At 39.8% G+C, this 27,431-nt stretch overlaps 1 protein-coding gene across 3 annotated transcripts in view; it reads right to left on the bottom strand.

Moving 5' to 3' along the window:
• Window positions 1-27,431, bottom strand: part of Arhgap10 (Rho GTPase activating protein 10) — a 286,545-nt gene that overhangs the window by 171,946 nt on the left and 87,168 nt on the right. For 2 of the 3 annotated variants that reach the window (XM_076865269.2, XM_076865271.2), the window contains exons 4-7: window positions 22,347-22,418; window positions 12,926-13,027; window positions 7,349-7,459; window positions 5,246-5,350 (exon numbers count right to left, since the gene is read on the bottom strand). In XM_076865269.2, coding sequence (XP_076721384.2) covers window positions 5,246-5,350; window positions 7,349-7,459; window positions 12,926-13,027; window positions 22,347-22,418 — 390 coding nt within the window. The remainder of the gene's footprint in view (window positions 1-5,245; window positions 5,351-7,348; window positions 7,460-12,925; window positions 13,028-22,346; window positions 22,419-27,431) is intronic. The other variant, XM_076865270.2, reaches the window with a different exon arrangement.

Raw genomic sequence — 27,431 nt, forward strand, 5'->3', positions numbered from 1 at the left:
CCCCTGCTGCAAATGCCACGATGCCAGGCCTCCACCTCGCTGCCCTAATTCCTCAGGGCCTGTGTCTCACAAAAAAAAAAAAGAAAGAAAACGTTCATTTCAGCTATTTACTTAATAGACCATGTTTATTTAGGTAGATTATAAATTGGTGTGGGAAAAAAATCACGTTTTTTTTTTTTTGCGGGGGGGGGGGGGGGCGGGTTGGACAGAATCAATAGAATAGCTAGAACTTAACAATTCCCGATTTCTAATTCTAGGTACTTATGAAGATGCCTATATTAGGCTATGAATGTCACAACAGTTCACATTTGAGTACGTCACACTGTGACTGGCACTACCAGAAACACTTTATGGTGCTTTAACCCGAATGACCCGAGAGGCAGGTTGCAGCCTAGCTCCATCCAATGTCACAACCATACCACTGCCAACGTCCTTTCCTTCCTTGTTTCAGCAAACATTTTAAAACAAACCAGCCTTGAATGAAGCCTTATAAATTAAACCTTTTATTGTAGCGCCCATGTGGCCATAAGGGGGTTGCATCTGGGGGCCAAGGTGGAATCAAGACACATTTGACCACACCTGGAAAACTGATAGGTCAAATGAGGCACCACACTTAGGATAAATGGAAAAGGAGAAGGAAGAGCTGTACACACCAAGTTGTACACAGAAATAAGACTTTAGGGTACAGGCAATGGTTCCATGTACAGATTGCCATTTTTCATTGAAGCCTTCCCTTCCTGGCCCCATGACTTCATTCATGGGGCAAAAGATGGCAGAGTGTAATTCAAAACATGAAGAGGATTTCATGAAACCCTGTTCCACACCAGGAGCAGCCCTACAAAGCCCTACTCAAGTAACCTTCCCAAACACACACACACACACACACACACTCAAGCTCCACATCATCCCTGCAAGTGCTTTATGCATAGGGAGGAGACAGGAGACAGCAGTGGATTGGCAAATTCTTGGCAAACAGCCCATCAGGTCTAAAGACCCTAAGACACCTTACACAGAAAACCAGACAGGCTCTGATTAGGATCAGTGAGAAATGGAAGTGCCTAAATCTGAGTTCTGATAAATGGGACTCCTGTGTTACACATAGGCTGTTAAGCTCCAGCTGAACCAGAAAGTTGTATCAGAATGTTTCTCAAATCCCGTCTTTACTGATCCCGGATACACCAGGTCTGAGCCATCTTCTTCCACAATGCTGAGCCTGAAACTGTGGATCCAGCACTAGTCTACTCAAGTCCAGTGCTCGCCCTGTCCAGTGGCAGGATAGTTTGAGAAGGGATTTTTCCGTTGGCTCCTTTTCTTTATCCTTCAATTTAGAACAAAAGAAAAATCTACAACTTCTGCTTTTATGAAGACTAAACATACATAGTTCAAATAAAGTCACTTAGGGCAATCATCAGCACACAGTATCAAAATTAATTTAGGCAGTACTATTTTACCATTGTTTTATTATAATTAAGCCACGGGGGGGGGATCAATATTGATTTTCTAACAAAGGAAAATATTTTCTCATACTGTTAGACACTACTTAGCCATTCTTAGTATCTGTTAGACTTTTAGAGATTTTCAATGAATCCTAAAATTTCTGTTATTCCTTTCAAAGAAGAATTCTAGTCTTCCTTACCCCATAGTCTTCCGGAAATAAGAATCACAAAAGCTCAGTTACTTTTAAAAAATATCCTTTAATTTGGTTGCAATTTCCATTCTTCTGAAATCTATTTTCTAAAAGCCATCTTGCTACTTTCTTGCTTCCCATTTATTACTCAAGATTACAGAAAATGGATGAAGACAGAGTCCCTCAAAAAAGTCTAACCATCTTTGAATAGAAAAAGGTGTAACCAGATAAAGTAAGAACAATGTAATTTTCCCTTAAAAAAATAAAGTTCAGCTTTTTTCTGATCATACAGTAGGTTTTGCTACTTTATTTACTAGAATAACAAACACTGACTAAAAGTACCCAAGTTAAAACAGAGTTAATTGTAATATTTAGTTTTAAAATTTCAGGATATTTCATTGTCACATTAAACACACACACACACACACACACACACACATGGATTTTCTTCCAGTAACATGTAGTTTTATATAACTAGCATTTTCTCTTTATTATACTAAAAGCTGATATCATCAAGGAGAAAGATGAAGAGCCAAGAAATAAGTAAATGATCACACCATTGAGGTGGAACAGAGAGCACAGAATGAATGACATGTTTCAAAGGTGAGGGGATTTTTGAAGGGAAGAGAATTGGCTAAGAGCAAAACTGAAGAGCCAGGGGCAGTGGTGGTGTGTGCCTACTGCCCCAGCCACTCAGGAGGCTGAGGCAGGAGAATCACTTGAGCCCAGGAGTCCCCAGTCAGCCTGGGAGATTTGGCAAAACTCTCTTAAATAGAAGAAAAAAAATTAAAGCCCACCTCCTAGGACTGGGTGTAGCTCAGTGGTGGAGCCAGTGCTTAGTATGCACAGGACCTGGATTCAACCCCAGCAAGACAGAGAGAGGGAGGGATGGAGAAAGACCCCTAGATCAGGCATTCCCAATACTGAAGGCAAGTTTGAGAGAAAGAATAGCTTCTACATGAGAGAACTACACGAGTCACCTCAGAAACATCCAGAATAAAACCAAGAGAGGAGTATTTAGACAACAGAGTAAGGATTTAGGAAGTTCACTGATGACAATTCAGACATTTAAACTTTTTTTTAAAAGGTTCTCTTGTTGGGCTGGGGATGTGGCTCAAGCGGTAGCACGCTCTCCTGGCATGCGTGCAGCCCGGGTTCAATCCTCAGCACCACATACAAACAAAGATGTTGTATCCGCCGATAACTAAAAAAAAATAAATATTAAAAATTCTCTCTCTCTCTCTCTCTCTCCTCTCTCTCACTCTCTCTTTAAAAAAAAAAAAGGTTCTCTTGTTTTAGATTTTGTACTTTATTTTTCAGTAAATTGTTGTCTGCCCATTTCTCTACAGAAAATGAACGTAATTGCCAAAGGTGTAAGGTCTTATATACTAAGGATATTAACCAGGTCATTTTCTGAAATATTTCAAATGATAGCCGGACTTCCTAGTTTTGCTTATATGTTCTCATGACTGAGTATGTTCAATCCCATAGACATATTTAATCTCTCAAATTATTCTAGTGCATGTAAAGTAACTAGATCCCCTATTCCCTATAGATACATTACGAACATACTTTCATGCATAAGCAAGATAGCTTCACTGAAGGCCCCCGGAGGCTGATATGGCCCTAACATGTCACCTCAGAGCTTGGAGCAGAGCTGGTTTCCCAGGGAGGTAGGTTGTACAGCCACACAGGGCTGTGCTCAGAAAGTCTCATGCCAGGCTTAATGTTTTGCTGTCTCTGTCTTGAAACTTCTTCATCCTTTTTTAATAAGGAGCTCAATTTTTTTCACTTTACATGAGCCCCACAAATTCTATATACGGTCCTGTCTGAAAGTTCTCCTCCAGGTCAGCCCTGAACTTGACAGATGAGGTCCAGATGGAAAAGCCAATTTCAACAAGTTACATCCCCAATTAGTGGAAGGTGGAGCAGGGAGGGGGTATGATATCAGAATCATAATCTAACGGGAAGTTGTACTCCACGGATGTATAGTATGTCAAAGTATACTCTGTTGTGTATATCTAAAGAGAATAAATTAAAAAATGTAAAAACAAGATGCATTTATATTCTGACTTTAAAAATAATGGTAATGATCTAATCTTTTAAACTAACATCTTTATAAAACTGTATTCTGCAGTTTACTATTCTTTAGACTAAACATGTTACAGAATGATTTTGAGGTGAGTATAGCTAATCTAAACATATAGATTTGGAATTATATTTTTAAATCATTACATTATAGTAATGCCCATATTTTATAACTCTTTTCACCGATCTTGGGACTACGGCAACAGGAAAATATCTACAAGGATTCTAATAATTTTGACCCAGCTAAATGGCCAAACAATCTACGAATGGAAACTAAAAACAAACTTGATTTGGGGGTCCTCCACTGAAATAAAGAGCACGTTGCTCCTGCAGAGACCAGAAGCTGAGGAGCTGCCCCTGCCACTCTGCAGTGGCCCCACAGGCCCTAAGAAAGCTACAAAGGGAGACGGCCTCCTCCGCAGGCCTAACACAGGCTAACTAAATCTACACATGGTGAGTCCTCTTTGTTGTCTCTTGTTTAAAAAGCTTATTTCACCTGCAGAGATTTCCAAGAAGAAACCTTTGAAACAGATCTTCCTTCAAAGCTGGCTTTAAATAAAACCTATCGTCCTACCAAATGGACTCCAAATATTTCTGGAGCAGCAAAGATTATAACCTACCCCATTCTCTGGGCTGGTATTGGTGCTGCTCAGTAATAAAACTGACATATCAATTATAAAAATAAGAGATTTTATCATCTATATTGCCAAATATGGAGAATTGTATTAAAAAGGGGGGGGGGGAGGCTTTATTCTCAATTTCTAATCTGCAATAAATAAAAGCACAGGCAGTTAGTGCCTCAAAACTGACTGTCCATCTATTTGTACATCTTTCAGTGTATGCTATGAGTTTGGCCCAAAGCTGTATAACACTAAATTTCTAACAAGACTTCAGTATTTGTTAAACACACCCTGACTAGCTTTTCCATGAGGACACATCTAGGACCAACTAAAATGCTGAGAGAAAAAAAAAATTCTGCCACTTAAAATCATATACACTGTACTGTTTAGTAAATACATTCTCTAAAATCGCTTTATTCAAGATCTGCCAAAAAGTATCTGATTTCCAAAGAAAAACAATACAGAATGATAGCAATTGTGTACAACTGCACACTAGTGAACATGCCTAAAATGCAGGGAAGAACTTCCACTGAAAACCTAAACCTGTCTAAGAATAAAGTCATGAAGTTTGGTTAACAGAGGAGAAATTCAATTCATTATCATTTTAAAGCCTTTAACTAAAGTGGCAGGGTCTATTAGCAGTTTCATGTACAGTGACTCAGTTAACATAACAAAACTCATTTTTAAAACCGTTCCAGAAAGTTCAGGAAGAACCACCAGGTGGCAGAATTTCCTGGGCTCAATTAACTTAAGAGCAGTTAGTTACTTGAAAAGCTGACCACTAGGTGGCATCAGACCTCCACTTTCTCAGTACCCATGGAGCAGCCTGATCTTAGTTTAATAAGACTTTTCCCATAGGAAACACATGAAAAAATACACTTTCTTACACCAGAAAGTTTTGTTTCCTTACATTCTGAATGTTGATCTGTAGTTCCATTTTGTAGTGATTGAAGTCTTTGGCAAGTTCATGGCCCTGATGATAGAAAGTAAACATTCCCTGAAAAAATGACAGCATCTAAGACAAAGGAGAAAAGGGGACATTAGCAAGGGGGAAAAATCCCTCACATACACTGAAGAATCACATACACTGTCAAGTGCTTCCCTCTCCTCTCACTGCACCCCACTGATGTTATTCTGAGGAAGTCAGGAGAAGTCAAAGACATCAAAGTACACGTTATTAATTGGTCTTTATTTCTATAAAGAAGAAACTTTTTCTTAAGTCTCAGTGCCACAAGACTATTTTTTATAGCAAGCCTCATAGAATTCTAAGTCATCCACTTATCCTCATCCGTCAAGAGAATCCCAATATTCACTTGTAATTGAAACCTTAACACTGTAGTTCAACTCATCCATAAGAGTAAAATCATGGAATCAGAGAGCAGAGCTCCAGTCTCTACTGGCATCCATCCCAGGCACTGCAACCCCAGTTTTGTTGACAGGGATGTTCAGTGACTTGCCCAGGGCAGAAGCAGGGCAGTAGCAGGGCAGTAATTAAGCCCTAACGTTTTCTACCAACTCCTAACCTGCCCCTCTTAATTAGAGGGCAGCTGCTTCTGCCCCATGTCTAAGTGCATCGAAAGTGAGGAGAGGAGATCTGGGGAGAGAGTTAAAGAAATTCTGAGATTAATTTTCTTCCAAACAGCTAGATAAGAACAGAAATTTGGGGCTTTATCATCAAATGGCCATCCACAGTCAATCCCTAAGCAATCCCTTGTTATAATGACCAGGGGCAAATTATGAAAACAAATAAGGAAATTGAAGCAGAGAAAGTTAAGTGGGATAACAAAAATATCTTGGAGTTACTGCATGGAATGAAGTGAACACAGTACAGTACTTAGAACAATGACTTGAACTAAGAGTGAGCACTCTAAGTGCCCAATAAATGCAGGTCATTATTATTTCATATAAAAGGAAAGCTTTAATGAGATTTAATTCTCTAGTTGTTTAACTTAGGTTATTTTTATTATTCCAACAAGTTTTAATCAATCAGTACTTAATAGTTCTTTTGTTTCTCAAAACCATGAATGTATTGGGTAAACTGTAATAGTATTGAACTGGAACTCAAAGTTGTGTAATACAAAAAGACCATTACAATTAAAATAAATATTAAGAATGACTTCCAATGTTTCTCTGTTTTTGCTAAAACTCTCAGTATGAAATATCCTTGACATTTTAATTAAGAAACATACATTTATATACATGTATTTGAACATAAAAATAACTAAAGCTATTAGAAAAACATTTTTGTGATAACAAAAATCAAGTGTTTCTTGAAACAAAATGCTAGATTCACTCCCTGGGTGCAATGGCTCACACCTGTAATCCCAGCAGCTCCAGAGGCTGAGGCAGGAGGATTGTGAGTTCAAAGCCCCAGTCTCAGCAACAGTGAGGCCCTAAGCAACTCAGTGAGGCCCTGTCTTTAAATACAAAATAGGGCCGGGGATGTGGCTCAGTGGTGGATTGCCCCCAAGTTCAATCTCTGATACTCCCCACAAAAAGAAATGCTAGATTCATTCACAAAATTTCAAATGTTCCACCTTGCTTTAACCATGGTGAGGAGTGTTAGAAATCGTGATAAAAAAAATAACGGTTCAATTGTTAAATGGACAGAGTTTGAATGGGTAAAGTTACTTTAAAAAATGATCTTGAGTAAAAATGATCCTACAAAATGCCACTTTCACACACATTTTGATATTAATTCTTGCATAGGGATTTTTTTTTTTAAAGAGTGAAGCTCTAAGGAAAATGGCCAAAATTGCCCATGACTATACTTCTTGAGATCATGTGCCAACAGAAATATTCATTGTGTGTTACTGTGCAAAAGAGGCTGAGGACCATTAATTTAGAGGCGATTCCTGACTTTGTGACTGTGTCCATCCTTCTATGTATAATGTCTGCCTTCATGTTTACACACGAAAGCCTCTAGGAACCATGTTAGATCTAAGAGAAAATATGACTATTATCTTACCAAAATGTATCACCAAAACAGCAAACAATTTGCTCTAATACTCACAGGCTCCACAAACTCAAACTTCTTTCTTTCTTGGATTTCCTGAAGCTTACACACATATTCAAGAGACAGTTCATAAAAGTGCTGCCGGTTTTGCTCCACTTGGAGATCTGCCTGTGTTAAAGTAATTGAGGTTAGTCAAACTGGAGAGAGAAGGAAACTCTATACCCGAAGTTGGCAAACGTCAGTCCACAGGCCAAAGATGGCATGCTGCCCGTTTCTGTAAATAAAGTTGTATCTGAACAGTCAGGACTGTTTGTTTAACGTGAAGTCTGAAGCTACTCTCCTGCCACAACCAGAGCACTGAGCAGCTACAGCAGAGACCTCAAGGTCCTCAAGAGTCTAAAATAGTAACCCTGAGACTCTTCAGAAAAAGTCCCCCCGCTCCCACCCTGTGGGCTATAGCTAGCTGACCCCCAAGGACTGGAGGCCCAACAGTTAGGTTGGGAACAAGCCATTGAAGAAAGCCTAACAAACTGCTGCCAACTCAAAAAATCACATCAACATTATTTCCACGAACAAATCTTCCAAGAATGAGGTTGGCCTGAGAGAGGAGGCTGGGGAAATTCCAGTCACTTCAGTACTAGGTGATTGACAGCAGCAGGTGAGGAACTGGCAGCCATGACACATCTGAGAAACTGGCTCTAGAAGGCAGGTCAGGGTCGGAAGCCCATCTAGGGGTGCTCATGCTCCCAAGCCCTCACCATGTCGGATCACCCTGTGAGTCCAGGGAACACCAGCTGGTCAGGAGACTATTCCAAAATATATGGTGCCAGCTTATCTCGCATTACTGAACTGGGAGAAGAGTGCAGTTCCACAAAGACCAACAGGAAAGGAATTCTCATCCCAGAAACCAGTCTCAACAAGGCACTGTGCAGTATTTCTCCTAACTTGCTAACTTGATTTTCAAAAGTATTGAACTAGACATTTATGCAGAAAAGATATTTTAAAAAAATGGTTAATAAGCATAGGAAAAGAGGCTCAAATAATCATCAGGGAAGTATAATGAGAGACCTCCTCACATCTATCAGGACAGCTACATAAAATGGAGAAAAGAAGTGAGGTGAGGTAGGGAAGATATGGAGTAACAAACTCTTGCTCATCACTGGTAGGAATAAAAAATGATGTAGCCATTGTAGAAAACATCCCAAAAGCACCTCAAAAAATTAAAAATAGAATTACCATGGGATGCAGCAATTCCACTTTAAGGTATACACCTGAAAGAACTGAAAGCAGGAACTCAGACACTTGTACACCATTAATAGTAGCATTTGTTACCCTAAACAAAAGGTAGAAGCTGTCCATGGACAGATGAATGACTAGATAGATATTCAACACCCTGAAATTCTGACACATGATACAACATGAATAAGCCTTAAAGATATTATGCAAGCAAAATAATTCACACATAAAAAGACAAACACTGTAGGATTTCAAATATATGAGATACCCAAGAAAGTGCAATTCACAAAGACAAAATAGAATGGTTTGCCAAGCATAGTGGTGCACACCTGTAATCCCAGCAGCTCCAGAGGCTAAGGCAGGAGGATCGCCAGCTGAAGGCCAGCTTGGGTGATTTAGAGACCATGACTCAAAATAAGAAGGGCTAGGGATATAGCTCAGCAATAGAGCATCCCTGGGTTCAATTCCCAGTACCACAAAAATAAATAAAGACGATTTGTTGTCAAGGCAGGAGGAGTGGGTTGTGTTTAATGGGTACCGAGTTTCATCTGTGGAAGATTAAAAAAAAAAAAGCTGTGGAGATAGAGGTGGTAATTATGTAACATGAAGGAATGTAATGCCACTGAACTGCACACTTGAAAATGGTGAAAATCATGAATTTTGTTATATTTTTCAATGACAGTTGGATAAGCTTTTGAAAATAAAAGTATTTGTCAAATACTTAAATTTTTCATCAAATGCTTTATTAAAATAGTGTTTCAATGCAATAAGTGATACTAAACTAAAACAAGAGTTTCTATCTCAAAGTCCTATTTGTATGTCCCTGATCATCAGATTTTGATTGGTGAGCCATCAGCAACAAACAGCTATAACTCCCAGCAAAAACACTAATTCTTGAGTCTTTAACAAAATGAAGACATGAGGAGATAGGGTGGTTGCTTCATTATTACACCAGAGCCAAAATGACTGGTTCTGTCTGAGCCGATTCTCTCTTGTAGCTGTAGTTGCTACTATAATCACCCTCACATTTCTGGTCAACTTTTATTACCACCTGTTTAATATTCTGAATATCCAAAACTGTTGTGCCATGTGCTTCACCATTATATCGCCAGAATCCCTGGGATCACAGATAGCCCGTGACTTACGATACTGCCGGAGATGTCCAAGTCCTACTAGGGGCACAGAATGATTTCCTTTACCCTGACCAAGTCTACTTACCACACGGTATGATTTGGATACGATTTGAATGTGTCCCCCAAAGATTTGCTGGAAGGTGGCCTCTAGGGTGTCCATACTGAGGTGATAAAGTCTTTAAGAGGTGAGGCCCAGTGAATGGAAATCAGGTCACGGAAGCACTATGCTTGGAGGGAATTAATGCAGGTCTCCGGGGACTGAATTAGTTCCTGGGAGACTAGGGGATAAGGGAGCCTGGCATCTCCCCTGAATCTATTTTCCACACGCACCCCCACTCTGTGATGCCATCGAACTTGAGGCCCTGTGAAGAGCCAAGCAGATGTCCACACCATGCTCTTGAACCTCCAGAACTATAAGCAAATAAAGAAGCCAGCTCAAGCAATTTTTATAGCAACACAAAAGTGAGTAATATACTACACTTAGCAAAAGTCACTAGTTGTTAATTAATACACAATTTCTATTTGATTATCTGAATTGTGGACATTTCTACTATCAGAATGTATAAGATAGATCAGTCACATATGAAGTTATTCAAGGGAGCTACTTCTCTAGTAACATTTATGTTGAAATGTTATTTTGTTGATAGGTAAAGAGAAACTTCAAAATGAAAAGAAATATTTTATCACGTAACTCACACTTGTTACAGTGTAGAAATTAGAATTTAGGGATATTGATGGAGGTAGAAGCTCTGTTGTCTAAGAAGGTAAACACAAGCCAAAGCAACAGATCCAAGAGAATTACCAAAATAGCCAGCTTTCTGTATACTACAATTTTTTGTTGTTACTCTCAATTGAAACAAGAGGAGACAGTAAATTAGCCACGTTTCTATGCCTTTATTCAATACAATTCTCAGCAGTTGATCTCTTAAGCACCTGGAGTCACTGAGGATCAGCAACACCTTGGCTGCAGGCAAAAGTAATGAAAATTCAAACCGAACTTTGTTCCCTTTAAAAAACCTCCCTACTTTCAAGAGAAGGATGTTTCAAGTGGGAGTCTGTAAGTTAGTAAATAACAGAACAAGATAGGAAAGTACACGTAACTGACATGAAACTGAAATTCTTCTCCTTCAGAGTCTCTTCAAATATCCGATCTGGAACTTAGTGATTGATGAAATTGGGATTGATGAAAATCGCCAAAGCCCTAGCTCAGTGGACACACATCTTCACACTTTTCTTGCCATAAATGCATAGAAATCCCTACTCCCTGACAGATACTTTTCTAGGCACAGAGGTTTTGTGCTGCATAAAACTATTTTGTTGACATCAAGGAACCTACACTCCTTGGAATAAGCCATGTGACAAGCACATAGTAGGTAAAACAGCTCTAAGAATATAGAGGGGTGTGCGTCTGAAATCTCAGCGGCTCAGGAGGCTGAGGCAGGAAGATCACGAGCTCAAAGCCAGCCTCAGCAATTTAGTGAAGCCCTAAACTTAGCAAGACCCCGTCTTAAAATTTAAAAATTACAAAGAACTGAAGATGAGGCTCGATGGTTAAGCTCCCCTCTGTTCAATCCCAAGCACCAAAAAGGTAAAAAGAAAAAGAATATGGAGGGGAAAAGGCAGAGTAAGGGAAACATTCTGAGTAGGATAGGCAGGAAAAGACTTCCTAATAAGGTAACCTGTGAATACAGTATTTGGAAGAGTAGTTGAATTGAAGCGCGTGGATCTGGTTTGAAAATATCCTGGGCAGGGGTCCAGGGTGGAGTTCAGTGTGCCCCTTCTGAGGATAGAATGCATGAGGCCCTGGATTCAATTTCCAGCAAAAAAATTAAAATCATAAGGCAAAAGGAAGACCAAATGTAAAGTTCCTGAGCAAGGAATTTGCTTGGCCCCAGGGAATGGCCTGGGGCCACTACAGGTAGCTGTCAGGAGGGTTTGCAGAGGAGGGGATCCTGAGAAGTGGCCACACTGTATGTTCTGGCACTAAAGATGGCACAAGCTGACAAGCTGGATGTAGGCAGTGAGACAAAGGGTCCAGGATGACTCTCATGATTCTTCATGGGCAACATTTGGAACTGGATACCTAATTAGAAAGTGGAGATGGAAATTTACCTGGGGCATAAAAATTCTCTTCCAGATACTTGGAAATAGAGATAATGAAGAATAAAGGTTAAAACTGTTAACAGCATGTCTATAAATGCAACAGCTGTCATTGCAAAATCCACCGAGGGCTAGAGATGGGAGCGTGTGTAACTGTGTGGTTTTTTACAAAGTGGAACAAGTAGAGAATGGAGCCATACCTCAGGTATTGTAGGGAGGATTAAGTGGTATAAAAGCTCCTTTCTGTTTCGTAAACTGTTCTGCGCCATCCAAATGTCAAAGGTATTAGAGATACAAAAGAAAATGTCACATGGGGATAATAGCCAATCAACCATATGTGTGCCCACACACATATTGTTTGCAACCAACTATCTGAAATTCAAATACACCCTAGAATCAATGCTGTTAGTGTTATTTGGATAAAACTTCACTAGGTACATGTTACAATGGCACATTCTACTCAGATTCCTTACATGTGTAAACCCAAACAAGAAAAGGAGAAGTCGTACTATGTGAAACAAGTGGGGATGTAAAACTGCAAACATTTTCCTAAAAAAGTGTACATTCTGCATTATGAACAACACATGTTTCTATTCAAGCCTTGAGTGAGGAAAACAAACAGCAGGGAATTTAGAAACAAGAGAGAAAAAATGAGAGATGTGAATTCCTTTCTCCTTGCATAAAGCCACTTCCCCCCAAAAAAGGTGTATTAACACAAGTAAAAAGGATGATTTCTTTCAACCAAGCTGAACCTTCTGAATCCCTGGCATTAAATAAGATTAATACTACCTTCATATAAAAGCAAAATTATATATGAGCCTATTAAATTCAATCCATTTATTCAAGAAATCTTGAAAGCCAATTAATAGATCCATCCCTGCACATAATATATCTGTTCTACAGTAAGGCTGGTTAAAATTATTGCTCCTATGAAAAAACAGAACCCAAATTTTTACTACTATGAATCCACGGTTACTCAATCATGATAAGATATATTCATCATTTTGTGTCTTGTTTCACAAGTACCATTTCTTCTTAATTTATTGCAAAACCCGTTTTTCCCCCCAATACTTAATTCCAGATGAAGTTTTCAAAAGTAAAGCTCATTTAAAAATATATGCACTTTTGTAATTCTGCAAAGTAACAGGAAAAAAAAAAAGAATACCTCTTGTAAATGTGAGTCTTTCTTTTTGGCTGACAGATTCAAATGTTTATCAATTAGGCTATAATTCTTTTCTGTTTCTTTGTCGAACTTCTTTTTTTCTTCCTACAAATCAGAAAAAAAGACAATTATGATTAAACAGAAAAAAAATTCATACACATCATGAATCCACTAGGATGCTCAAAATATGAAAATAAAACAAAGTACCAGGAAACATGAAGCAATTCAAAAAACATCTGCAGCACCCAAGCCACAGCTTACAAATCAAGCCAGCATTAGGATCAGAGATGCACCTGATTTCTTTGAAGCCTATGCTATTTTTCAACTCTTCACTTACCACTACTAAGAATTAATGCGGTCACTCATCCCTCACAAAAAGAACACACAAGAATACATAAGAAGAAGAACATATAGTCTCAAAAAAAAATTGGTCAATTTTGGCTTAGAAAAGGAATTCATTTCAAGTGAAATAGTTTGGCTCTAGAATTTTTTTTAAAAAATCACAATGATCACTGTTGGAAAAAAAAAAACATTCAAGGAAAGATCTTTCCTCAATGGCTGATATAACAATAAGATCCTCTGGTTAGAAATGTTGATAATATTCCCATAACTTACCAGTGATTTCTTAACACTACCTAGAATATGTATCAATAGATCAAAAGAGCCTAAAATAATATCGACATACTAGTGCTGAGCTAATTTGGTTAATATTACAAACATTTCTCAGGAACCTGTATTTGCTTTTCTTTTGCTATAGAAGCTTTTTGAGAAAACAAGCAAAATTTTAAGTGCAGAAAAAACAAACTATGCCCCCTCTTTAAGCTGCTGGCCAACTTGGGAGGTGTTTAATAAACACTTTTGAGCATCAATGAGTACATATCACATCCTCATGATAGCAAAATGTGTCTATCAAGTTGGGCACTAAAGCACAGGCCTATAATCCCAGTAGCTCAGTGGGCTGAGGCAGAAAGATCACAAGTTCAAGGCCAGCCTCAGCAACTTAATGAGACCCTCAGCAATTTAGCAAGACCCTGTCTCAAAATACAAAATAAAAAGGACTGGGAGTATATGCTAGTGACAGAATGCCTCTGGGTCCAACCAGAGTTTCCATGCTTCCCCCCCAAAAAATAAATAAACGTGTTCATCAACTTCAAACTCTCCACGACTTCCTGGGAAGATACATTCCTGTCTGTTTTCCAACTTCTCTTTCCTTAAGTAAACAGTGAACTAGTCTGTCTATATCTGGTATGATATTTCCCTCATAAATACTGTAAATTCTACTTCTTTGCATTTATCTTCCCCCACTACATGGGACCAGAAAGTTGTTTTTCAAACCTCCCACAGTATATCCTCACCAAGTCTTCTAAAGACCCTAAATTCATGGCAGCATTAGTGGAAAAGAATCTCAGAAATGGGAGTTTCTTCCCATTTCTAATCCAAGTCCAATTATCAACTTGCACCCAAAACAAAAACAAAACAAAAACTAACCACTCATCTGACAGCACAGAACCTAAGTTTTCTTCTCAAAAGATCAGGGAGTATTTTCTACTGACTCATTCCTGATAATCCCATGGTCCATCTATGTGAGAGAGGAACCCAAGAAATAGGCAGTTGTAACCTCTCGTATGTGTCACACTTGTTGAACACAGACCTGCATTCTTCTTTATGCCATAGTATTTTTTTTAATGTATAACTTTTTATTTCACGTCTCAAGTATCAATATGTTACAGTCAGTCTCTTCTCTGCTTGTCATTATGTTCTTCATCAACAGAAAATAAACTCTTACAAATGCGTGCTACCTCAAAATCTCCACTAGCTTAAAAGCTGAGAGTATGAAGAGTAGATCAAGTCTCAGTGCCGAGATCTGGCCACTTTTTGCTGTGACCTTGCACTAGGACCACAGCATTCTCCAAGCATCAGCTTCTTGGGTTTTAAGAAAACAGAAATGAGAGTCACACTTCTGCTTTTTTATCACAAGAGCACTACAAAACATCCATCATAGTAAGAAAGATTCAAATCCTTTACACATTCAATACAGAAAACATTTTCACTCTCTTATCTGATTCAATCTGCATCACAGCAAGGGACAAAGGAAGGAGGTAAAATTGGAATTAGCAAACAAAACACCCAGCACATGCAGCAATAGCTGGTCATGTAAATTAAGTCCTGGGTAAAGTTGGGAATGAAAAGAAAATGGTGATAACAAGCTTCCTAAATAAAGAATTTAGCCAAGAAACATTACACCCACCAATTATAATAGAAATAACATGTGTTCATACATGCTACAGTCTTATGCAAATGCTGCTATGTTTTGCTTTAAAAATCTCAAAAAGCTGAGAATTATTTCTTCCTGCATGTGTTCTGAATATGATTACAAAGAATTATTTTGTTTCATTATGATCCTCTGATTTCTTGCGCTGCAATCATAAATTTAAAGGAAGCTGTAGTTTGCAGCATTCAATAAAGAACACTGGATGATAATAGATATTATATATACATATATATATATACATATATATATATATATATATATATATATAAATTTTCTTAAAGAAATAAGTTGATGAGCCTAATTCAAGAAGTTCCAATGAGAATAAAATTAATCACAATGTGAAAATATTTCTTCTAAAACAGACATTACAAACTCAAGTGAGTCTGGGCCAGGCAATCATATAAGGCATGAAATCGGCTAGAAAAGAAACACTAGGAAGAAGTGGGGCAATGGAAGCCAAGATCTGCTTCAGAGGGAAGGCTCCCGGAACAGCCACCATGTGGGAATACAAACCCACCACACAGGCAAATTTTCCAGAAACAGCTGAAAAAGATAATGGTTTATAAGGGTGGCAACAAAGTTTTGCAAAAATTTAATGAGTAAGGTTTTGTTTACAGACTAAATATGACTCATAGGAAATTAGGGAATAATCAGTTGTAATATTGCATGTGTTAAAAAAAAATGAAATACTACCAGAGTAACTGGTAGAATAAGACCTATTATGTATGAATGGCAGAGGGAGTTTATGAACCCAAGAAGCACAATTCAAATAATCAGATCTTTCAAACACCATTAGAAATAAAACATATAAAGATGCCATCAGCAATCACTCGGTTTAAAACAAAGACTATTAACAAACGGTTCTCAAATAATTGCTTAACTACTGGGAAATAGAGAACCCCACCTCATATCAAAATTAATTCCAGATGGATTTAGAGTCACAAGTAAAAAATGAAGGCATAATACAGACAAAAGTTTTCATTAGATCAGCAAGTAATACCAGGACCCTCTAGGCAAAAAAGAAATAAAAGAAGCTGTAAGAACTTCTAGATATCACAGCCCGGTGCAGTGGCGCATGCCTGTAATCCCAGTGGCTCTGAAGGCTGAGACAGGAGAATCACAGATTCAAAGCCAGCCTCAGCAACAGGGAGGCACTAAGCAACTCAGTGAGACCCTGTCTCTAAATGAAATACAAAATATGACTGGGGATGTGGCTCAGTGGTTGAGTGCCCCTGAGTTCAATCCCTAGTACCACCCCCCCCATCCAAGAAAAAGAACTTCTAGATATCACAAAATCATCATCATCAAACTGAAGCCAGAATTGATACCGGCAGTCAATATAGATAGATAAATCAGGTCAGATCAAGGAGGAAAATTTGGCTAGGAAGTGAAAGAGGAATTAAAACACTAATGCCTTCAAAGCCCTTCCTCTACTCTTATCAAGAAAACCCACCCCTGCCCCAACCCACCCCTGTTGCTAAAGTAACCTGTTCCAGGGATTGTCCCTCCCTACAGCAACTTGTTAATTATGCCGGCTTCCTGCCAGGATCACTCCACCTTGGCCCCTCCAGCCCACCTGTTTCCCACCTTTTGGCCATCCCACCAAGAGGGCCTAGTCATATAAGGAGGAAAGAGCTCTCTTGTAAGGGCAAGAAAGCGGGAGAACAAAGGAAGCCTAAGACATACAAAAAAGGTAGACTGTGCTCACCTCTTGGGATACCAGGATACCAGCTATGGCCCCCTTCTTCCTCCCAGGAGAAGCCTACGTTACCCTTTTGTAAATAAACCCTGCTTTATATGCTTGCCTCCTGCACTTCCCTAATGTCAAACTTCAACATGTGAGGAAGTAGGACGGATCCAGTGGTATCAAAGCTACCAAACAACAAAGTGGGGGGAAACTGCAACCAAAATGCCTGCAAAGAAATAAACATTCTTAACACAAAGCATCCAACGTTTAGCAAAAAGCACACGGTACTACCTCCGTGGAAAAATGGATCAAGAACACAAATCATTCATGAAAGTCTGAACAGAACCATGAATTGCCCATTAATTTAATATGGTACTGGAATTTTTTGGCTTTGAGAGGAGGAACTAGATGATTTTTGAGTTTTCTTCATTTTTAAGAATGAGGAAATAAAATGGCTTATATTGAAGCTAGAAATGTTAAATAATGTTTATTGTTGGACTAGTCTGGAGAAGAACCCAAGTGCTTTTTTAGATTCCAATTCCTTCTCCCTTTTTATTTAAATGAAGAACCCAGAATGCAGAGAGTAGACAAAAATCTAATCTGTTTGGCATGTTGATAAAGAGCAAATTATAAAGTAGCAGAACAATTGCAGTGATGTACATCAGACCTATACTAGACATGGGAAGTATATTACCAAATTCACTGCATTACCAAAATAACCTTCTGAGATAGATGTCATTGGTCTCATTTTATTATATATCATGAAACTGAGGTTTGGCAGTCTTAAGTAATTTGCCCCAAATCAGCCCCAAATCACACAGCTCGCTAAGGCATGGAAAAGAGGATTCAAACCAGGAAAATAGCAACTTCCTGCAAGCCTTTTTGGTGTATTCAACCCTGAGTGGAGGGTGCATTTCAGAGGGCCTCCGCTTTGCCCTCCAGTGCCACTTTCCAGGGCACATTTTATTCCCCTCCCATTTTTTTTTTTTTTTTTTAATTTCACAGATTCCCATATAGCTGCTACCTACTTGAAGGCCAGTCAGTATTTTTAATTCAATGTTTTGTCCGGGGGCCTCTCACACTGTGCCAACAATAGACAACAGTATGTTTCATTACTGAAATAAAAGAAATTCAATTACATCAGCATTTTTGCTTTATCAAGCAACTTTATATGACAAATTATTCAGGTAGGTTTGTTATTTACCCATATTTTGTGGTCATTTATAGAACATTGGTAAGTCAGTTATTAGACATTTATTTCACTAGACCTAGTCTTGGGAAAAATACAAGAGAAATTTGGGCAAGAGTCTGGTAAAGGATTGAGGTGGCAAGTCAAACTATATGAAAACATTTTTTTCCAGTCCTGTTTAAACTTTTAGATAAAATTATATTTGCCCCTATCCAAGAACTTTTTCACAGACTCTTGTCAATACAGTTTAGTTAGGTACACTTGGTATTTGCATGCTGTTGCTGCTTCTCTAAATCCACATTTGTATTATCTGATTGGATGGATATGCTAGGTTTTTTATTAATTTATTTATTTACATGGTGCTGAGGATGGAACCCAGTACCTCACACTTGCTAGGCAAGCACTCTACCACTGAGCCTCTACCCCAGTCCTGATACGCTAGTTTTTAATTCTCTCACTTTTTTTGCTAATCAACTAATGTTTACTGAAGACTTAATATTTCCATGTTTTAATCTCATGTAGTTTTTATAATAACCTTGAGGTGTTATATTCCCATTTTGTAGAGAAGCAAACTGAGGCATGGAGAGGTTACATTAATTTCTCAAAACACGCAGCTAGTAAGCATCATAACTGAGATATGAACCTGTATAGTGACTTTGTCGACAGTTCTTCCAAGTAGGATGCAATGCCACCTCCCCGTAGAGGGCAGAGCCAAGTCCAAAGTCAAATGCAAAGTGTCTGTTAAGGTTGGAGGGATTCACCATGCCACAGATGGGTAAGGAATAGTGACCTGGTATGTACACTGAGGGGAGAAAAATCCCCAGAGTCTCTCATGTTTCTCCATGCAAAGGTACTGACAGCCTTTGGTTCAGGACTATTTTTTCAAGGATGCCTGCATACTCTACAACCTTAGAAGATAGAGTTAAAAATCTCCCTCTCGAACCAAAAAAAAGGGGGGGGGGTTTACTGTAGAGTATAATAAGATAATGCCTTCAGTTATGATAAAGTTTGCCAAGTTTGCCTGCAGTCCACTGGGGATCTTCAACTGAAGATGAAACCCCTGTTTGTGAGGTATCTACCAGGCCACTCTGTATTACCACCTGGGACTGGAGGGTCAAGAGTAATGGATGTTAACAAGAATCTCAGGTGGCTTACTGTGCTAAGGGTAATAAAGCTCTTTGTCTTTGGGCCAGGGGTCTCATGTCTTTTGCTTCCCACTGTAACTCTGAAGTTGTGCCCTGGTATTTCTCAGAGGTTTTACTCAATGTTTGGTTCTTTTGTTGTTTGGTATCTAAACCAGTTTCCTGTGGATAAAATCAGCATCTTATGAGCAATGGCTACCAAAGCACCATGGAATGCTTTGCATAAGCGCGCCCTCCTCCAGGGAGGGAAAGAGCCTGAAGAGGAGGTAAGGCAAACTCTTAGCAGTCACCTGACGTGAAGCAGATAGAAAGGCTTCTGTCCTGTGATGGCACAGGGACTTCTGCCCAGGGGTGAGAATCTAGCAAGAACTTAAGAAAATGCAGCAGAGCCTACAAAACAGAGGGAGGAGCCAAAACCAGACAGACATGACTCAAGGAGGGAATATCTAACACAGACGCAAAGGTGGAGAATCCTCATTGGGGCTTTTGGCAAATCCTATTTACAAAAACCTCCAACATCTTGGACTATGTTTGAACCACAGTTAAACATGTAATTGGGCTTCTGGAAATTGGAGAAAGTAAAGAGTCCATGGAACCAAAAGAGCTTCGATAGAAAGGCAAAGGGTATGACGTTACCAGACAGGAAAAAGAAGAGCAGGAAAGAGATAAAAATGTTCACACTGACATCTAAAAATTCGGATGTGGTCAAGTTAAGGGACTCTTTTTTTTTTTTTTAACTCTCCACATGAAAACTGCTATTTTAAGAAAAACTCTTTAAAATGTCCCACATAAGATTGATAAAGAAATAAAAGTGAGTGCTTATTATATGAATGATTAGGAAATGGATGCAGAAACTCAAACATCCAAACTTCAAGCCTCATCCTGGTAATTCTAAAGGTCAAAGAACAATCTTAGGCTAGGCTACTAATTAGATATCTACTACAGTAAGGCAGGGCAGAGGCTAGGAGAAAATGAAGAAAGTTAGCAGTCTTTTAAAGATTTAACTATCTATTGAACAGACAAGGTATTTATATATTGATGTAGAGCCTAATCCACTTCTCTAATGTTTTTATGATATATGAAAAACTGCCAGTTAAAAAGGGCTTCTTGTCGGGTACGGTGGTACACCCCTGTAATCCCAGTGGCTTGGGAGGCTGAGGCAAGAGGATGGTAAGTTCAAAGCCAGCCTCAGAAATTTAGCAAGGAGATCCTATCTCAAAACATAAAAAGGGCTGGAGATGTGGCTTGGTGGTTGATGGAGTGCCTCTGGTTTCAATCTCTGGTATTCCCCTCCCCCCCCCCCAAAAAAAAGGCTTCTCCCTAGGACCCAAAAGGACTGGCTCCTTGCAGCCAACACACATGTAGAATAAATTCATGTAAATGTAGAATAAATTCATCATAAACTTGAATCCAGGAGTACAATGGAAGGGGAAAGAAAAGAGACTTTGAGAATGCGGTAACTATTACAGCTCAAGGCATAGACTAAACTACTAAAATAATACTTCTTTAAAAAGGGAAAATTATTTTGCAAGTTGTTTTGCTAGACAAGCATATCATCAGAAGCTGGGAAAGTGCAGGGTGGGGCAAAGAATCAACAGAAGATTCTATTGAAGGTCAATAGAAGGCCAGAAATATATAAAACCCAGGGGGGGAGAGAGTTAAACATATATATTATATATGTATGTATATATAATACATATATTCATTGGTAAGATTACACTCATTTTTCATTTGCAAGATAAGATTTTTGCCTAATCCACAAGAAACGAACATTGCATACATGCTGTACCAATCAACCAGTTAAAATAACTGATATGTTCAAGTCCAAAATAGCTTAGACACTACTGGGGGAAAAAAAGACATGAAATTACAAAGCAGATCCCTAGAGTCCCTCCATTTACAGATAAAGCCAATTATTTTCAGAGAGATGAAATGAGGCCCCCAATATCCTGCTGCAAAGCCAGGGGCACAACCCAGATGCATACAGTTCAGCAAACATCAGAAAGATCTGGAGGTGCCCACACACACTATCCCCTACCTACACAGTATTGATTTATAGTCCTCCATTAAAAACTATAAAATAGTTTATCACTTAAAGGAAAATGGATTCTGTAAATAGCAACTAAAATGCTGGAATGCTTCGGGCCCATCTGTGTAGTTACAACTATTGAGGCATCTGTTTATTTGTACCAAGGGATTTTAACAGTTTCTTTTAGGAAGATAAAGGAGGAAAAAAAAAAAAAAGAACTCACATCTCCGGGCATGTGGGAAAAAAATTACAAATATAAAAACCACCTTCCCTACCTAAAACTGATATTGTTTTTCTCTCTTCAGGCCAAGTCAAAAATGGTCCACAATACACTAATGTCACTTTTTTCCTCCTCAAGTACATACAAAATGTTCAAGAAAGACTGGTGAAAATTATTTCTCTGGGATAGCTGAAAAGCTCAGATCACAAACTTTAGAAGTTTGCTAAATATATCCCAGGCTCCCTTTGGCAAGTCACTGTATTAGTCCCAGAAATCCTGGCTAAATCCCAGATCCTTGAGCAGAGAGAATACAGTTCACTCGTGTATGAATCCCCAGTACACCACTACCCAACATGCCCTACTACAGCAACCTGGTATGTAACAGAAGCTCAACAAATTTATTCAATTGCAGGAAAGTATGTTAAATTATAAAAATAACAACAATGTCATGTTATAAAATAATTTAATATTCTTCCTAGCTTCAATGGCACCATGGTGTAGCAGAATCTCTATACCCTTAAGCCCTATTACAAAGCTACAACCTCCCTAAAATAGAGGTGTACATGGAAATAACCATACTCCCTATAGTGATAAGATCCCTCTATCCAGAGTAATGTGTTGTTTGGTTAAAGATATTTTTAAAACTCCATATGCGAAGGTGTAGCCAAAGAGGATTACTAGAGGTTTTATTACCCTATCCAGGTGTTTTTGTTTTGTTTTCAATTTCATCTCCCCAAAGGGGAAAAAGCATACTTAAAACATAAAACAACAGATGGTTGGCTCCAGCATCTCCCAGGAAGCTGCCAAATGTGAACAAAGTATACAATGAAGTAGCAGAGCCATCTACATTTTCTGTTTACAAGTGTACTCAAGTTAGACACAAACCTTTACAGCTCCAAGTTGCTCTTTTCTGAATTTTTCCAAGGGTTTAATCAGGGTTTCAGTTACGCTTAATGCCTAGAGAACAAGAAGGATAACAAAAGAGCATAGCATTAGGTTTCCAAAAAGGAAAACATTAGTATTGCATTTCCCTCCTCCACTCCACCCAGAAATAAAATGAGCAACACATTTAACTGCTTTATCTCACCCTGCCAATCCAAGAATTAAATCACTTCCCATCTTACTAAACCGCTAGAACTCATAAATATTGTCAGGGGAGAAGAACCAGGGCAGCTGGCCAGGGCCACATGCAATGCAGCCCCACGCTCCTTCATGAAGTGGCCAGAGGACCATCTTTACACAAAGGGTCTATCACATCCATTAACAGAACACTTCTGTTTGAGATATTTTTTTCTTCCTCCTACTCAGAAATTTAAAATTCAATTACATTCCTTCATTGGTAATCAGACTACATTAAGGAAAGGGATAGAGTTATGGCTACTCTTTAAAATAAAACCAGACTGAAGAATTCCTTCATTACTGAAGAATTCCTTGTAAGGATTAAAGGCATATTAGCACAGTGGAATTGCTGGAGGCCCAGGAAAGTCAAGGAAAACATTTGGGTGCGTTGGCAAATGTACATCAAGGAAGGCCCACAGGACAGGGGCCACCCGCCAACTCCAGCCACAACCACATTCATTCCTTATATTGGCTGATGTGGGCTTTTTGTTCTATGCCACAAAACACTGAAAATACAAACCAAAGGGAATATTCACCTAAAGAGAATAAAATAGGCTGAGCAGTGGCTCCATTAGCCTTTATTTCCAGGGAACCAGGAATATCCAGAATGTGGTTGGGTAGGAATCATCTCTAAAATACTACACAAGAATATGTCATCCCTCTTTTCTCAAGAGCCTCCAAAAAACCCAAGATTAAAAATACAGAAAAACGGGCTGGGGTTGTAGCTCAGAGGTAGAGCACTCGCCTAGCACAAGCAAGGCCCCAGGTTCGATCCTCAGTACCACATAGAAAATAAATAAATAAAGGTATTGTGTCCAACTAAAAAAATAAATATTTTTCAAAAATACAGAAAAACAAACATAAGTGACTTAGAATAGGAATACAATTAAAAAAAAAAAAAAAAAGAAAGAAAGCACAGAATTGGGGATAGAACCCAGGGCCTCATGCATGCCAAGCAAGCTCTATCACTGAGCTTTACATCTCCAGCCCTAAGGGAGGATTTTTAATTTAACCAAAGGTTCCTCTGCAGTGTCTCATGCATGAGATACGTGTTTTTTCCCCAAGGAGACCAGTAACACTGTAAGATAGGGAACACTCAGTGACTACAACCACAGTAAGAGGCCCATGGTTTGAGCTTTCTGCCCCAGGATGGCTATGGGTTCCACTCAAAAGAGAGAGGATGCTGGGTACATTGGCACACGTCTGTAATCCTGGTGGCTCCGGGAAACTGAGGCAAGAGGATCGCAAGTTCAAAGGCAGTCTCTGCAAAAGTGAGGCGCTAAGTAACTCAATGAGACCCTGACTCTAAATAAAATACAAAATAGGGTTAGGGATGTGGCTCAGTGGTTGAGTGCCCCCGAGTTCAATTCCTGGTACCAAAAAAAGTTTAAATTAAATTAACTATTTCAGGAAACTGATATCTGCTGAGCCATCTAGTGCCAGGTGATCATGCTACAAGAATACTGATGCCTCCCCTCTTGGAACTTTTAGTAGAGGAGACCTAATGGACACATGAACACTTCAGTAGCTATATAACTGCAAATTCTACTAATGCCTCCTGGTGGGAAAGAACAGGGTACTGTGAGGACTTCATTAGAGGTGACATAGGAGAAACGTGCTCAGTGTGAGCTTCATCAAAGTGTGACATTTAAGTTAACAGCGGAAAGATGAGAAGGAATTAATGGTTCAAAGAACAAGGCAAACTGTCTCCAGCCTGAAAGCAGCAGAGGCAAAGGATTAAGGTGAGAAGTTGTTCAGGAATTTCAGCAAATGTCAAATGCCAGTATGCCGCAGAGTAAGGAACAATGAAGAGAAAGCAGAGAGCCGGCAACAGTGGGCAGCCAGACAGAGCATGCTGGGCTCTAGGTAAAAGGCTTTTTTTTTTTTTTTTTGGGGGGGGGGGGGGGCAGGGAGTGTTAGCGGTTACCAGGAATTGAACGAAGGCATGTTTAACCACTGAGCCACATCCCCAGCCCTATTTTGTGTTTTATTTAGTGACAGGGTCTCACTGAGTTGCTTAGCACCTTGCTTTTGCTGAGGCTGGCTTTGAACTTGTGATCCTCCTGCCTCAACCTCCCAAGTGGCTGGGATTACTGGCATGCACCACCGCGCCCCCCAAGGGGTAAAGTTCCGAGTTAGATGGAAAGTCAATTAAGCATAGAATTGACACAATGATAATTAGATCTTTTAAAGATTACTCAAACTGTTCTTAAAAAAAAAAGGATTAGAGGTGCAAGAAACCAGAAGGAAAATTCTCATTAGGAGGCCTCCAGAATGATACAGGAAAGAGATTACAATGGCTCAAATGTAGGAACAATAGAAATAAAAAAAAAAAAAAAAAAAAAGAAGATTTGAGAGATATTTGCAGGTAGACTCCAAGTAATGAGTAATGAATTGGATGTGGAAAAGGCAGAGATCTCCAGAATCACTCAGATTTACATATGAGCAACTGATAACATAATACTGTTATAATTTAGATTTACACTAACCCCCAATGTAAAAGGCTTGGCTGCCAACCCAGGGCACTCCCAGAAGGTGAGGGAACCTTTCAGAGGTGGGGACTAGGAGGAGAAAGTTAGAGCACTGAAGACGAGTCCTTGAAGAGGAGCCTGCAACCCCAGCCCCCTCCTCTTGTTTTCCGTTCCTGGCCACATGAAGTATGTCTGACACATGCTCCCACCATGACGTACGACGCCACCGCAGACCCAAAAGCAAGGGAGCCAACCATGAACTAAAACCTTTGACACTTACATAAACCTTTCTTTCTCCTCCTACCCCCCCCCACACACACACACCGGCAGTACTGGGGATTGACTGGGTACTCTCTACCACTGAGCTGCATCTCCAGCCCTTTCAATTTTTTATATTAAGAAAGGACCTCACTAAATTGCCGAGACTGGCTTCAAGCTTGTTCCCCTTCTGCCTCAGACACCCACGTAGCTGGCACTAGAAGCACATGCTACCATACCCAACCATTTCCTCCATTTGAGAAGTTTATCTCGGGTATTCTGTCTCAGCAACAGAAAAGTACTACTAGAAGCAGAAATATTAGGAGGAAAAGCAGATTGGGAGAATGTGCTAAGAGCTCACATTAAATGTGAGATGCCAAGAATCATCCAAAAGATGATCAACATAGTGTCAGAGGCATGGCCCACAGCCTGGAAGAGACCAGTCCAGATCAGAGGCAGAAATCTAGTAGTCACCAACAGGTGCATGGCATTTGAAATCATGGAAGTAGATGGGCAAGATGTGAGAGAAGAAAGGAAAGGTCCCAGACCAAGCACTCACGTCAGGAAAGGAAGATTAGAAGAAGCTACCAGGGCACTGGATGAATGAAGAAAGCTGTGGGAGCTGCAGAGAAATCAAAGGAGGAATGAGACCTCCACAAAAAGGTGAGGAATGGGCACAGCTGCAGGGATTCATGACTAAAAGGCAAGAGCATTTGGTGGAACAGTTCTCTTTCAGAACGATGACCACGCATGACAGAACAGATGACGATGGCTGAAAAGGAAGCTGAGGTAACTCCACCACGGGAAGGCAGGTAATGCTAAACTTCATGCAGAGTTGCCCAGTCACAGGGATAAAGTATTTCCCTCCCTTCTAACAGGTGCCAATCCCAAGGGGCTTGTAGACTTCATGAGGAAAGGCTGAGGGAGTTGCTACCACATGTTTATTTTTTCCAGAAAGTACAAGGCTGAAGGTCACTTCCAGAGAGTTTGGTCATGTGAACAAACTTGGAGGGCAAGTAGAATGAAAGAAAAAAATCACTATAAACAAAGAAACAGGAACATTCCTCCCTCGGCAGGGCTGAAGGCCCTGTGAGGGCTGAGCAGGAGTTTCCATCTGCCTCGTTCCAGGATTTTCTCTAGCAATGAAGGCAGAAGTTGGGTGGCTGGGTTCACCCTGGGTGAGAGGATTTCCATAAGCACCACATGGGTTGGTTTGTGAAGTCCCGGGGAATCTCACAGATCTACAGGGAGAAGAGGAGGCCGCCCCTGGGTCAGAGAAGACATGCTGATAGGGCCTACAGAGGACCAAGCCTGACAGTTTGGAGAAGGCAAAAGGGTAGGTGACAACACACCCGAGACAAGCGATTTAAGAGGAGGGAGGATTTATTTTGGCTCGTGGTATCAGAGGCTTCAGTCCACACTTGCTTAGCCTATTATCGTGGCAGGCAGCATGTGGTGGAGAACTGTTCACCTCAAAGCAGTCAGGAAGCAAGAGAAAGATAGGAGCCAGGGTCCCATATCTCCTTTCGGAGCACACCCCCAATGACCTAAAGTCCTCTACTAGCCCCCAGCTCCTAAAGGTTCCACCACCTCCCAAGAGCACCACAGGCTGGAGATCAAGGCTTGAATTTATGAGCCTTGAAGGACACTTGAGATCCAAATCAGAATGTGGCTAAGAGGGAAAAAAAAAAGTTTCTCCATGCATACATGCAGAGAACGGCAGAACAGCAATTTGAGTGTGGAATTACAGGTGGTTCCATGTTAATAAAGCCAGAGAAGGGCAGGGGTTGTGGCTCAGTGATAGAGTGCTTGCCTAGTACATGCGAGGCCCTGGGTTCAATCCTCAGCACCACATAAAAACAAATAAAGATAGTGTGTCCAATTACAACTAAAAATATTTTTTAAAAAATAAAATAAAACCAGTGAAGAAGTCTGAGGATCATAAGGGGTGGCTAGAGACATCAGCAGAGGCTGCCATTAGCCAGCAGAATGGAACCTAGGAAATGCTCCAAAAATGCTAGGGGTAGGCATCCATACTATGAATACATGAAATCCTTCAAAGTGAGAACCTCAAAATGCTGTGGAGCAAACACTTTTCTTTGCAGAAAAGAACCAGGCCACA

Source organism: Callospermophilus lateralis, chromosome 8, assembly GCF_048772815.1.
Source record: "Callospermophilus lateralis isolate mCalLat2 chromosome 8, mCalLat2.hap1, whole genome shotgun sequence".
Classification (NCBI taxonomy): domain Eukaryota; kingdom Metazoa; phylum Chordata; class Mammalia; order Rodentia; family Sciuridae; genus Callospermophilus; species Callospermophilus lateralis.